Raw genomic sequence first — 14,716 nt, 5'->3', positions numbered from 1 at the left:
ATAAATACTGTAACAAATGTATTGCTCATTGTTTGTTCATGTTAGTTAATACATTTACTAATGTTAACTAATGAACCTTATTGTAAAGTATTGCCAAGAAATACTGCTTTCCGAGTCATTTATAAAAACAAACTGATATATAGTAAAACCTACAAATGAAACATGTCCAATCCAATTCAAAGACTTTGCATTTTGCTTTATTCTCCTTGTTAAAAGTGTGTTTCATTCCTTCTCTGTTTGTTTTCTTGCTATCGAATCTTGAGCTCTTCTGTAATCTCAGAGAAGATGTGCAGTCAGTGTTCCGCATGCTGACCGGAGTAAAGTTCAGCTGTTGTGCTGAGACCGTGTTCTTCAGAGCTGAATCTACAGCTGTTTATCTGTGACCTTTGACCCTCGCCACCTGCACTCCTCCAGCAGGCCCAGGTGTAACACTGTGTTTTTCCCACTGTTACTCTCAAACTTTTCTCTCTGTTCTGTCTTTATGTATGATAGACCCAGAAATACATATTTTAATAGACTGTCCTTTTTTAAATGATATTAGACAACGTTTTTATTCAGAAAATGTCTGATTTTGTATAATGATTTTTTTTTTTGTGACAATTGTTAAATTATTGTAAACAATGTTTGGAATTGATTGTAATCTTAATTATTATTATTATTATTTATTTAAATGCTGTTGATTGCATTCCATAAATATAGCCATCGCTGCTGATATGGCGTTAAATCATAAATAAATAGACTCACAGATGCCACCAGCTTCACAGTAACATGGCGTTGCATTCAAGATATACATTTGATCAGTGAGTCCCACTTGAATGCAGGGCTAGCCCTGATCTCCACCTGTCTGAGCTGCAGGAGACTCTGCCTATCGTGATCTCTGTTATCGTGAACTCGCCCTCATGACACACAGAGCCGGCGGTCCTGTCGGGAGGGAGTGTATTTGAATATTTGACATAATGGCATGAAGCCATGAGTGACTCATGTGACTCAGGGGAAGGTCATAGTGTCAGCCTCGGGCCAGACAAACAACCCAGATCCCTCACGGCGCCCCCTGCTGGCGCTCAACAGGAGAACCGTCCTCACAGAGGCATTCGTACTCATGACAATCAGTCTTGAACAGTTTATTTCAATTCATCTAATAAGGATTTAAGAAGAACGCGAACGGAGTTCTCGGTCAAATTTTAGTTATGATGTAAAAATGTAAAATACAAAAAATGTGATGGGGAGGTTTAGGGGTAGGGTCAGTGTAAGAGGACAGAATATACAATTTGTACAGTATAAAAACCATTACGTCTATGGAATGTCCTCATTCAGATGGCTAATTAAGTGTGTGTGTGTGTGTGTGTGTGTGTGTGTGTGTGTGTGTGTGTGTGTGTGTGTGTGTGTGTGTGTGTGTGTGTGTTCACGAGCAGTTGAGCTGTGGGGTCGTGGGGGATTTGGATCAGATGGTTAAGGAGATCAAGGTTCTCTCTTTCGGGCTTCGCTCCAGAAGCTGGTGAGCTGCCGTACTGGAGGCTTTTTAAGAAATGAGGCTTGAGGGTTTTTCCGAAAGCAAGAGAGCGAGGTTCAGTTCCAGCTGAGATGCTGACTCAGGCCCTGTTTACTCCTGGTGCTGAGATGCGTTTCGGTCGAGCGGATCACAAGTCGAGAGGGAAACACATTCCCGTTCACACCAGCGGCCTCATGTATTAAACCTGCAGTAGATTTCATCCTGAAGTGTGTGTACTAACAAAAGCCAGAACCTGCACTTAATTCCCTTTAGTCAGAGGAAGATTGTGCACAACCCTGAAATAACCATATATGAGCTTACAACGCCTCGTTTTACTGTGCATATCCTCATCTGCATATACTTTGCATATGCATATTCATCCACATTATATATAACAGTACAAGACATTAGGAATAAATATGAGATATGGACTATGTGCCGTCACATTACATTACTAAAAATCATTTAGTATCCTTGCCTTGTTTTAGAATAAATAAATCAAAATTGTATAAAATACATGTCAGAGAAAGTTTTCAGAGAAGAGTTATTCTCAATCCTTTCCACAGTTGCCAAATAGTAGTCTATTTTTAATAGCTTCAAGCAAATCAATTTTTTGCTATTTTTGCCTGTAAGGTAAACACATTTTAGGATGTTTCTATATTTTGAGCACGAAAGGGGTTATCATTAGGCTATTGTCTGTCTGTGCACAACACTAACAACACACACACGCAGAGGTTGTACAGTGTTGTGTGTGTGTGTGTGTGTGTGTGTGTGTGTGTGTGTGTGTGTGTGTGTGTGTGTGTGTGTGTGTGTGTGTGTGTGTGTGTGTGTGTTCAATTTACATATGAACGCAACCGGAGACAGAGAAAACACACAGAGACCTTCAGCTTTAGTTTTTGCTCTGACAGTCTCAAGACCATCCGAACGCTGTGAGTGTGTGTGTTAGAAATCAGGAGTGGAGAGAGGACATTGTGCTTAGGGCTGGGAATTGGCAAAAATGTGACGATTCGATAGTATTGCGATATTTGGGCCACGATTAAAAATTATTGCGATTCTTAACATATTGTGATACAGCAAGTATTGCGATTCGATTCTGCGATATATTGTGATTCATGTCCCCCATATTATTCAAGGACATTACAAAAAATGAGGAAAATAAGTCTGCTCAACTCACTTCAAATGTCACATTTAATTCTGTGAACATTATATTCTACACATTAACTGAAGTGCAAAAACTCAGGAGGGTAGTGCAAAAACTTGAACATTCAGGACACAGGACCTTATTACAGGACAAGACGTAATTATTCTCTGAATAGGAGACCTCTCACGTGAATGATGAGCTCCCAGCACATAACTATAAATTATTTAAATACAATAGAGTAACATAAACCTGAGAATAATCATATAAATAAGAGTAACTTAGAGCTTCAATCAAATTGAGAAAGATTAACAAAAATGTGCACTGATAGAGTCCAGTCCTGTTGGCTGCAAGGTCATCAACCGAAATTCATTTGGGGTAGTATATTCATTCAGTATATTCATAAATATACTATTTACTTTTTGATAAAAACCGAAATTTACCCACACTTTCGATTTTGTGATGGTGAAGCCATTTTCATTTGAGTTTGCTGTTGAATGCACGACAACAAAGCACCGCAACAAGCGCCACCTTGTGGATGTAAAACACAAATGTAAATTATCAGAGTAAACTCAGAGAAAACCAATGGAGAAATACCCGAAAGTAAAACAGATCATTTTGTAATTAAATATTGCAATACTTTGCGCTACTGTATCGATATAATTGCGTGTGCAAAATATCGCGATACTGAACAGAATCGATTTTTTCCCCCACCACTAATTGTGCTTGGTATGTTTTTCATCTTCAAACCAAACTTGGGTCTTCAGCCGACAGTTTAAATCCCGTCTGGCTCGAGCTCTGCCCATAATGTTCACTCATTAGATGGCTGCCTCAGTATGTGGAGAACGAGAGAACGAAGCAGATTACTAGAGTTTTGAACAGAGTGTTTTTTCTCACTGGTCTTATCCCCGTTCTAAACCTCACTTTAACCCCAGGTAAAGGAGCGTCTCACACTTGTGATATAGAAGCAGATATGCTACAGTTTTTAGTATAGTACAGGGCTATAGTATAGTAAAACCCTGCTTTTGCACTGTTAACCCCGCATTGGGGTGCCAAACGAACTTATATTAAGCATATCATTTATTTTTACCATTTTATGATAATTTTCTTTTTCTATTGAAATTAGAATCATTTTTTTACAGTGCAATGCATAATTTAGTAATCTGTACTGTCAGTTCATAAACCACACTCACACATTTTAAAACTTCTCTCATTTTAGCAACAATTTCATAAACCATACCCTCAATAATATATTGTACTTATATATTATATTCATAATCATACTCACTTTTCTGCAATCCATAAGCAGAACTCGCAAGTTTGTAAATTTAGAAATGTCTGCATTGTCTACTTGTTTCATCAGAAAGCTCCGTTCACTCCCAATAAAACTGCGATTTTGTGGGAAGAGTTTTAGATGTTTATAAATTAGGGTAGATAGTTATTAACGGTGTTCATTAATTTGACAGATATTGGCTGGGAATAGAGATGACCATAACAGGTTTACAGTTGGTTCCACACTAAAAGTTGAGGTAAACTCAGTGAAAGCATTCACTCGTGCTCATAATCTTCTTACCAAATTTGCAAAACTGAAAGCACATTATCTGCTTTACACTCAGTCTGAAATAGCACAACAAACTCTTTAAAACACTAAGCACGGTTACGTCCATTAGACACATCATTAAAAAATTCCAGTCTTGTCTTGAAAGCACGATTCATTGACTCAAGGCCAAAGTATACTTCACTTTTTACGTGTACGTGAGGGTAAATAGTTGCATTACACAAACTTGACTTAATACTTGAAAAAGTTATATATACTAAGTGAAATTACAATGGTCACTGAACAGAGAGGATACTATTCTGAGTTAGGAGGATGTTGTAGTAATCCAAAGATCTACAGTTTATCTGAGAAAGAAAGTGGTTTGCCTGTGAACATCGTGAGCACTATTTCAGCTCGAGCTCTTTTGAGCACAGAGAATCCTTTGGTTGCTCCTCATTGAAATTCCAGGCTCTCCTGAGGGATTGTGCAGTCACTGTGTTGCAGTATTTTCTGAAGAAGCTGTTGGCCCATGTCAGGGGCTGATGCATGTTCTGTGAGTTTGCCATCATTTGATATTGCAGTATTGGTCTGTCATTGAAGACCAGCCCTGTTGTCTGCCGTGTGCTTCTGCACTATGAATACTAATGAACATTTGAGATCACTGTACACAGATGACAGGGCAGAAGCCTTTGAATCGGCTCATGCAAGAATTACAGTGTTTTAAAAGTCCCATACCTAGGGATGCACCGATATTAACATTTTGGCCGATACCGATAACCGATAATTCTTTATATTTAAAAGCAGATGACCGATATATTGGCCCAGATATATTGATATATTGATCCAGGCAGAGTCACACACTAGATTCCACTGTTGGGACAGAGAGATGGGATAGAAGGATTATTATTCAAAACATTTCAACCTTTTCTGTCACCATAGGAAGAAACAATTATTAAAATGTGACATTATTGTTAACAATTTGGTGGCTCCAATTCGTTTTTCTAAACCACCATTTTTTTTAGGGATGCACCGATATGAACATTTTGACTGATACCGATAACTCTTTATATTTGAAAGCCGATAACCGATATATTGACCGATAAATCTAAATTCGAATTTTTATACAATTTTTGAGAGCCTGATTACAAAATCAAAAGTCTCACTGAACTGTCTTTTCCTTTTTTGAAGTGATTCAAATCATATTTCAAGCAATTCAAAACCATCATGTTGAACAGTGCACATCTGAAGTGTCTCAGCTGAAGGAAATACTGTAATACATTACTTATCGACTTTAATGTATTGGCCAAATTTTCTTATTGGGCCGATATCGATAACATTAAAAATGAACATTATATTGGCCGATAACCGATAACTCTTCATATCTGAAAGCCTATCACCGATATATTGGCCGATAAATCTAAATATGAATTCTTATATAATTTTTGAGAGCCTGATTGCAAAATCAAAAGTCTCACCATTAAAAGCCATGTCCCAAACACACAAGTATATTGTTCACATGATAACTGTATGTAGCCGATATGACAGACTTGCGCTGCACATGTTGCACTGAACTGTATTTTCCTGATTACTGGCTCTAATCATATTTCAAGCAATTCAAAACCATCATGGCGAACAATGCACATCTAAAGGAAATAATCCATTATCCATCGGCTTTAATGTATTGGCCAAATGTTCTTATTGGGCCGATATCGATAACATTGCAAATGAACATATATCGGCCGATACCGATATGGTGGCAGATATATCGTGCATCCCTAACCATAAGTGAATAAAACTCTCTGAAATTGTTTTTGAACCTTTTACAGAAAAAGCTTGCAAGTCAATGTGGCTTAAACGTTCTTCAGAAGCTTAAATACAGTCATGTTATGTTGAAATGGTATTTGCAATGTGCCTCAAGTGGTTTTAAACTGGCTTTAGTTTGAGTTGTGGTGATGTGATGGTGTGTTTTGGGTCTGCAGGGATTGAGCTGTGTCTGCCGGGTTGGCGTTTCTCCATGACCATGGTGGCGAACTTCATGGTGTTGGCGGGTCAGCTGCTCATGCCAGGACTGGCCGCCCTCTGTCGGGATTGGCAGATCTTACAAGTCGTTATAATCTGCCCCCTCTTACTCATGCTGTCCTACATCTGGTGAGTGCCGCTGCCATTCTTACAACCAACATCTGACTGTTTATTTTAATTGTGCTTGAGTTTACAATGAAAGTTTATAGCAATACAGCAGCAACTGAAGCGAGCAGCAAATACATCAGTGCAATGCTGTTTCCACACTTCATTAAGCAGCTCTATCGGTTTCAAATACGTTTCAAAAGAAAAGATTCTTAAGAACCAAATTAGCACATTAGAAGGATTATATAACACAGTGTTCCTTTAGCAGTCTGGAGGAATGACTGCTGAAAACGGGGCTTTGCTTCACAGTTAAAAGCCTAAAAATAAAGTACTTCAAACAATAACAGTCATTTTTTCACACACAAGAAACACGATAAAACATTTTAGCAATGTGTTAAATCATGTTAGCAAAATGACTGAAACATGATTATGACTGGAGACTCATCTCATAATGTATATAGAATACAATTTCTAACAAAAAAGTTAGTTTACAAAAACTAACATTAACAATGAGCAATTAGATTTTTTTACTAACATAAACAATGACTAATAACTGCTTTAAATATTTTGCTCATTGGTTGTTCATGTAAGTTAATGTTAACAAGTGAGACCTTATTGTAAAGTGTAACCAGAGACGATATTTATCATCATATGACACATGGAACCACTTCATGCTTAGTTAATCTAAGTGTTTAGTCCAGATTAGATTAGGTTAGTGCCTGTAGTTTAATATATTGTGATCATAATATAGTAAAGTATATCCTTCATGCTCCAGGATTTTCCCAGAATCTGTGCGCTGGCTGCTTGCGACTCAGCAGTACAGCCGCTCCAAATGGATCGTGGAGCGCGTCGCCAAGAAGAACGGCATCGATCTAGAGCATGATGCCGAGGAACTCATGACAGGTACACAACCAATGACAATACAGATGATAGGCTGTGTTTATAATGTGCAATATATATATATATATATATACATATATATATATATATATATATATATATATATATATATATATATATATATATATATATAGTTATAATAAAGCTATAATATAATAGCCACCTGTTTTTCAAGCTAAGATATACATTTGAACTAAGCAAGATATGAAGAAAATATTGCAAAATATAACCATACTTAGAACTGAACTAAATCGAAAAAATTGTAAAATGACTGAAAGCAAGCCAATCACTAGTACACGTCCACATTCTGCTATTAACAAGTCAAAAAACTCGCTGTTAGCATAGAAACAATCAACCGATAGTGGATTTTACCGATAACTAAGTTGGATCACGCTGCCGATAACCGATTAATCGACGAAAGTGGATTTCACTGACAACTTGGTTGGACCACGCTGGCCGATAAACAATTAATTGACCGATTGTGGATTTTACCGATAACGATAACTAGGTTGGACCACGCTGGCCGATAACCGATTAATAACCGATGATTTTGGATATTAAGAATAACTAGGTTGTTGACCTAATATTTAATTTTAATACACTATTTTCAAATATTGTACTCTATTCCAAGAAAGATAAAAAGGTAGAATAAAACAATGATTGCTTTTATTAAACAGTTATAATAATTCTAATACTGTATAACGTAGTTCTGATGTAATGAGGTCACAGGTGTATGTTTGCAGAGTAATTTACAACAACTTCAAACGTGGCTTAACCAATCAGAATCAAGGACCAGAACTTCCCAAATGTTTTGCAATAAACAGCTATTATTCTATGCAAAATTTTGGGAGGGTAAAAACTTACAGAGGAACATTGAGGGAATGAAGAATTTGCTGATGAAAAGGCATCACTGTATGAGATCATGGCTCAGAACCATGTTTATGAATGCATGGCTAAGTTTGTGTAAAGCTCAATCGCACTAGTCAATGTCTTTATGTTGGCTTGACAAATTAATGCGGCCCAAAGTGTTCTAGCTATGACCAAACTCGGCTAGACCGTTTCAGAATGCATTTAAATGTCCTAAAGAAAAGATTCACCATTATTTATTCACCTTGTTCAAAACCGGAATGGCTACTTCTCTGGAACACAAAACAGGTTTGGCTAACAGGACTTCTATCCGGTTTCTGCATTTTACCAGTCCTCGGTCTCCGTCAGACAGCCGTCTGCGCAGGTGAAAGTGTCTTTCACAATATAAAGTCAACATTGCAAGTTGTGTTTGTGCTGTGCTGCTGACAGTGTAAACACTCGAGAAGCCATGGTGACTATCTGTGACCACCAACACAGCATTACATCACAACATATCCTATTTATTGCCTTAATGCATGTTCATGGTCATATCGCTTCAGTTTCATGTCTACTTTAAGACATTAAAGCACTCAGCCTGTGAGATACTGTATTTGAGTTTGTGTTATTCTGAGAAATGTCACTGTTGTACTGCAAATGATTTCTCAAGTTCACTCAAATTAATTTGTATCACACTTTTCACACATTGTTTCAAAGCAGCTTTATAGAAAATCATGTTCGTGTCTATAATATCTTAACATCTTCATGTCTTATAATTGCATTTAGCAGATTAGAGCTGGGTGATATAGTTTATATTTTGTGACGGTATAAGCAATAAAGAGTTATGCTATACATTATATATAACCTTGCTTAAGTATACTGATGTATGCAGATAAAATTGGACATACTGTACTTCTATATCCAGATTTAAATACTGCGTTAATATAGTTTACATTTTGCAATGAAATAAATAAGGGAGTTGAGATTTTCTATATCGTATATTGCTGTGGATAAAGTTGGATATAATTTACAGTGAGGAAAATAAGTATTTGAACACCCTGCTATTTTGCAAGTTCTCCCACTTGGAAATCATGGAGGGGTCTGAAATTGTCATCGTAGGTGCATGTCCACTGTGAGAGACATAATAAAAAAAAAAAAATCCAGAAACACCTGTCTATCAGCTAGAATTCTGACCCTAAAAGACCTGTTAGTCTGCCTTTAAAATGTCCACCTCCACTCCATTTATTATCCTAAATTACATGCACCTGTTTGAGGTCGTTAGCTGCATAAAGACACCTGTCCACCCCATACAATCAGTAAGAATCCAACTACTAACATGGCCAAGACCAAAGAGCTGTCCAAAGACACTAGAGACAAAATTGTACACCTCCACAAGGCTGGAAAGGGCTACGGGGAAATTGCCAAGCAGCTTGGTGAAAAAAGGTCCACTGTTGGAGCAATCATTAGAAAATGGAAGAAGCTAAACATGACTGTCAATCTCCCTCGGACAGGGGCTCCATGCAAGATCTCACCTCGTGGGGTCTCAATGATCCTAAGAAAGGTGAGAAATCAGCCCAGAACTACACGGGAGGAGCTGGTCAATGACCTGAAAAGAGCTGGGACCACCGTTTCCAATGTTACTGTTGGTAATACACTAAGACGTCATGGTTTGAAATCATGCATGGCACGGAAGGTTCCCCTGCTTAAACCAGCACATGTCAAGGCCCATCTTAAGTTTGCCAATGACCATTTGGATGATCCAGAAGAGTCATGGGAGAAAGTCATGTGGTCAGATGAGACCAAAATAGAACTTTTTGGTCATAATTCCACTAAACGTGTTTGGAGGAAGAAGAATGATGAGTACCATCCCAAGAACACCATCCCTACTGTGAAGCATGGGGGTGGTAGCATCATGCTTTGGGGGTGTTTTTCTGCACATGGGACAGGGCGACTGCACTGTATTAAGGAGAGGATGACCGGGGCCATGTATTGCGAGATTTTGGGGAACAACCTCCTTCCCTCAGTTAGAGCATTGAAGATGGGTCGAGGCTGGGTCTTCCAACATGACAATGACCCGAAGCACACAGCCAGGATAACCAAGGAGTGGCTCTGTAAGAAGCATATCAAGGTTCTGGCGTGGCCTAGCCAGTCTCCAGACCTAAACCCAATAGAGAATCTTTGGAGGGAGCTCAAACTCCGTGTTTCTCAGCGACAGCCCAGAAACCTGACTGATCTAGAGAAGATCTGTGTGGAGGAGTGGGCCAAAATCCCTCCTGCAGTGTGTGCAAACCTGGTGAAAAACTACAGGAAACGTTTGACCTCTGTAATTGCAAACAAAGGCTACTGTACCAAATATTAACATTGATTTTCTCAGGTGTTCAAATACTTATTTGCAGCTGTATCATACAAATAAATAGTTAAAAAATCATACATTGTGATTTCTGGATATTTTTTTTTGGATTATGTCTCTCACAGTGGACATGCACCTACGATGACAATTTCAGACCCCTCCATGATTTCTAAGTGGGAGAACTTGCAAAATAGCAGGGTGTTCAAATACTTATTTTCCTCACTGTATATATCCAACTTTATATATAGAGCTGTGCAATAATACATGATGTCTTTACACACACACACACACACACACACACACACACACACACACACACACACACACACACACACACACACACACACACACACACACACAGTGATATGATAAAGCCATGTTGTTCAGCCTAAGTGTGTTTGATTGATGCATTTATGATCATCTTTCATGATATGATGTATTATGCACTGCTAAAATCTTCCTCCTCCAGAATGTGAAGTCTCAGTGTGAAGAAAACAGATTCCTTTTCAAAATAGAACAGCAATATAAACCCATTTGTTCAGTCATCCAGTGGCAGGAATACCAACCGTGAAGTGATTTTAAAATGTATATGTGATTGGAGCATTCGAAGATTTTGAACAAATGTTTTCTTTTCTACTTTGGTTTCAGAGCTTAACCAAGCCCTGCCGAAGCAATCCAAGAAGACCTGCATTGTGAAGATGGTTGGCACAAGGAACCTGTGGAAGAATATAGTCGTGCTCTGCGTCAACTCGTAAATTCATTTTTTTTATGCACCAATCTGTGTCCATTTGCACATCTAGTCTAGTGTGAAATATGATGGCTATTAATTATTAAAAACATTCTGCCGCTATTAAAGTGCTAGTTCACCTAAAACTCATCCTCTTGTCGTTCCAATCTCGTTCATCTTCAGAACACAAATCAAGATATTTTTGATGAAATCTGAGAAGTTTCTGTTCCTCCATTGACGGTCCAGGTAACCAAAACTTAGAAGATCCAAAAAGGTCATAAAGCTGCTGTAAAATAAATGCATATGAATCAAGTGGTTTAAATCAAGATATGATCACTTTATATGATTAACATTTAATTTAGGATTTTATTCACATATAAACAAATATACTGTGCACATTTGGCACATCACACACATCTGAGCTTCTGTGTTTACTATATGTGACATGCTCTATGTATGCGTGTCGATTAGTGTTTGTATGTAAATAAAAGCCTAAATTAAATCTGTTCATCATGTCTGTTCTTCACAAGACTTGGATTAAATAACACAGCTTGATTATTAAGCCTCTTTGGATCTTCAGAGTTACCTGGAAGGCACAGAACCTCTCAGATTTCATTAAAGGTATATTAATTTGTGTTTGGAAGATGAACGGAAGTCTTACAGGTTTGGAATGATGTGAAGAGTGTGAGTAATTGATGACAGAACTAACCCTTTAACCCTCTGTGTCTCTCCCGCTCTCAGACTGACGGGTTACGGCATACACCACTGCTTTGCACGCAGCATGATGGACCAGGACTTCCCAAACCAGACGAGCATGTTTCATAACTTCTATGCCCACTACTACATCATGGCGGGCATCGCAGTGGCTTCATGCGTGTCCCTTTGCCCTGCGGTGGGTGTGATGGGCCGGCGTGGAGGACTCCTCATGTTCATGATCATCACAGCCCTGGCATCTCTCCTTCAGCTGGGCCTGCTAAACCGTGAGAGAACACACACACACACACACACACACACACACAAACTGCAGTCACTGCCCGACCCTGTGTGGGCAACATTAACCCAATCATACAGAAACACCGTCATGGGGAACAGTGACTACATTTACATGCACATGCAGAAAGCAACGCTCTGAGCCTTCATTTAAGCAGCTGAGTTTGTGGCTTGACCGGAAATTAATGGCAGGAAAATGTGTGACGATTTACACAGATTATCGTTATTTGTTTAGGGTTGTTCATGATTCTGGGGCTGTGGAAACATTAGAAATTTTTGAAGTCAGATGGTCTACCTTTTCTTCATGCTGAGGTAGCATCAAAATTTGGTGGATGATATTTTGTTGACTGATCGGATTTCTATATGTAAATGCGCAACACATACTAACAAAAAAGATTTTATTTTTATAGGAAATGCAGGGCAGACGCAGCTGAAAAACTGCTGCCACAGAAACGATGGAGATTGTGTGTGCCATGTTACATGAAAGTAACCCTGATTTTTCTGACTCCTTACAGAGCATGCAGTCTTTTGATTGAAGTCTGTTTGGAGGAAATCTGGCCGCAGTATTAAACACAAACCAAACGCCATTCTCCTTATGCCATTGAAGAGATTAAACGGATAGTTCACACAAAAATAAAAATGACTGCATGATTTACTCTTCCTCAAGCCATCCTAGGTGTACATGACATTCTTCTTTCAGACGAATACAATCTGAGTTATATTAAAAAATGTCCTGGCTCTTCCAAGCTTTATAATGCCAGTGAATTGCCGGTTCTGTTTTGAAGTCCATAATAGTGCATCTATCCATGATAAAAGTGCATCTATCCATCATAAAAGTGCATCTATCCATCATATAAGTGCATCTATCCATGATAAAAGTGCATCTATCCATCATAAAAGTGCATCTATCCATGAAAATATTGCATCTATCCATCATAAAAGTGCATCTATCCATCCATCATAAAAGTGCATCTATCCATCATAAAAGTGCATCTGTCCATGAAAATAGTCAAGTCAAGTCAAGTTTATTTATATAGCGCTTTTCACAACACAGGTTGTATCAAAGCAGCTTCACAGTAATAAATTAAAACAATACATCAATGTTTGTTTCTAGTGGAACGTCCACGTTTGGTAATGCTGATCAATCGTATCATTGATTGATTAATTAAATTAAATATCCCCAAATATCCCCCCAAAAATAGTGCATCCATCCATGATAAAAGTGCATCTATCCATCATAAAAGTGCATCTATCATCATAAAAGTGCATCTGTCCATGAAAATAGTGCATCCATCCATGATAAAAGTGCATCTATCCATCATAAAAGTGCATCTATCCATCATATAAGTGCATCTATCCATCATATAAGTGCATCTATCCATTATAAAAGTGCATCTATCCATCATAAAAGTGCATCTATCATCATAAAAGTGCATCCATCCATCATAAAAGTGCATCTGTCCATCATTAAAGTGCATCTATCCATCATAAAAGTGCATCTATCCATCATAAAAGTGCATCTGTCCATCATAAAAGTGCATCTATCCATGATAAAAGTGCATCTGTCCATGATAAAAGTGCATCTATCCATCAAAGTGCATCTATCCATCATAATAGTGCATCTATACATGAAAATAGTGCATCTATCCATGATAAAAGTGCATCTATCCATCATAAAAGTGCATCTATCCATGAAAATAGTGCATCCATCCATCATAAAAGTGCATCTGTCCATCATTAAAGTGCATCTATCCATCATAAAAGTGCATCTATCCATGATAAAAGTTCATCTATCGATCATAAAAGTGCATCTATCCATGATAAAAGTGCATCTATCCATCATAAAAGTGCATCTATCCATGATAATAGTGCATCTATCCATCATAAAAGTGCATCTATTCATCGTAAAAGTGCATCTATCCATGATAAAAGTGCATCTATCCATGAAAATAGTGCATCTATCCATCATAATAGTGCATCTATCCATGATAATAGTGCATCTATCCATGATAATAGTGCATCTATCCATCATAATAGTGCATCTATCCATCATAAAAGTGCATCTATCCATCATAAAAGTGCATCTATCCATGATAAGTGCATCTGTCCATCATAAAAGTGCATCTGTCCATCATAAAAGTGCATCTGTCCATCATAAAAGTGCATCTATCCATCATAAAAGTGCATCTATCCATCATAAAAGTGCATCTGTCCATCATAATAGTGCATCTATCCATCATAAAAGTGCATCTATCCATCATAATAGTGCATCTATCCATCATAAAAGTGCATCTATCCATCATAAAAGTGCATCTATCCATGATAAAAGTGCATTTATCCTTGATAAAAGTGCATCTGTCCATCATAATAGTGCATCTGTCCATCATAAAAGTGCATCTATCCACGATAAAAGTGCATCTGTTCATCATAAAAGTGCATCTGTTCATCATAAAAGTGCATCTGTCCATCATAATAGTGCATCTATCCATCATAAAAGTGCATCTGTCCATCATAATAGTGCATCTGTCCATCATAATAGTGCATCTGTCCATCATAAAAGTGCATCTGTCCATCATAAAAGTGCATCTATCCATCATAAAAGTGCACTTTTATGGTGA

At 37.9% G+C, this 14,716-nt stretch overlaps 1 protein-coding gene across 2 annotated transcripts in view; it reads left to right on the top strand.

The window, feature by feature from the left end:
- The window catches only part of LOC308696379 (solute carrier family 22 member 23), a 56,699-nt gene that overhangs the window by 36,170 nt on the left and 5,813 nt on the right, over positions 1–14,716 (top strand). For both annotated transcript variants that reach the window (XM_081375074.1, XM_081375073.1), the window contains 4 exons: positions 6,144–6,312; positions 7,064–7,191; positions 11,030–11,132; positions 11,850–12,088. In XM_081375074.1, coding sequence (XP_081231200.1) covers positions 6,144–6,312; positions 7,064–7,191; positions 11,030–11,132; positions 11,850–12,088 — 639 coding nt within the window. The remainder of the gene's footprint in view (positions 1–6,143; positions 6,313–7,063; positions 7,192–11,029; positions 11,133–11,849; positions 12,089–14,716) is intronic.

This window comes from Scardinius erythrophthalmus (genome assembly GCF_964197995.2).
Source record: "Scardinius erythrophthalmus genome assembly, chromosome: 9".
Classification (NCBI taxonomy): domain Eukaryota; kingdom Metazoa; phylum Chordata; class Actinopteri; order Cypriniformes; family Leuciscidae; genus Scardinius; species Scardinius erythrophthalmus.
Note: the sequence above shows the minus strand (reverse complement) of the source record. Positions and strands in the feature narration are given on the sequence as shown.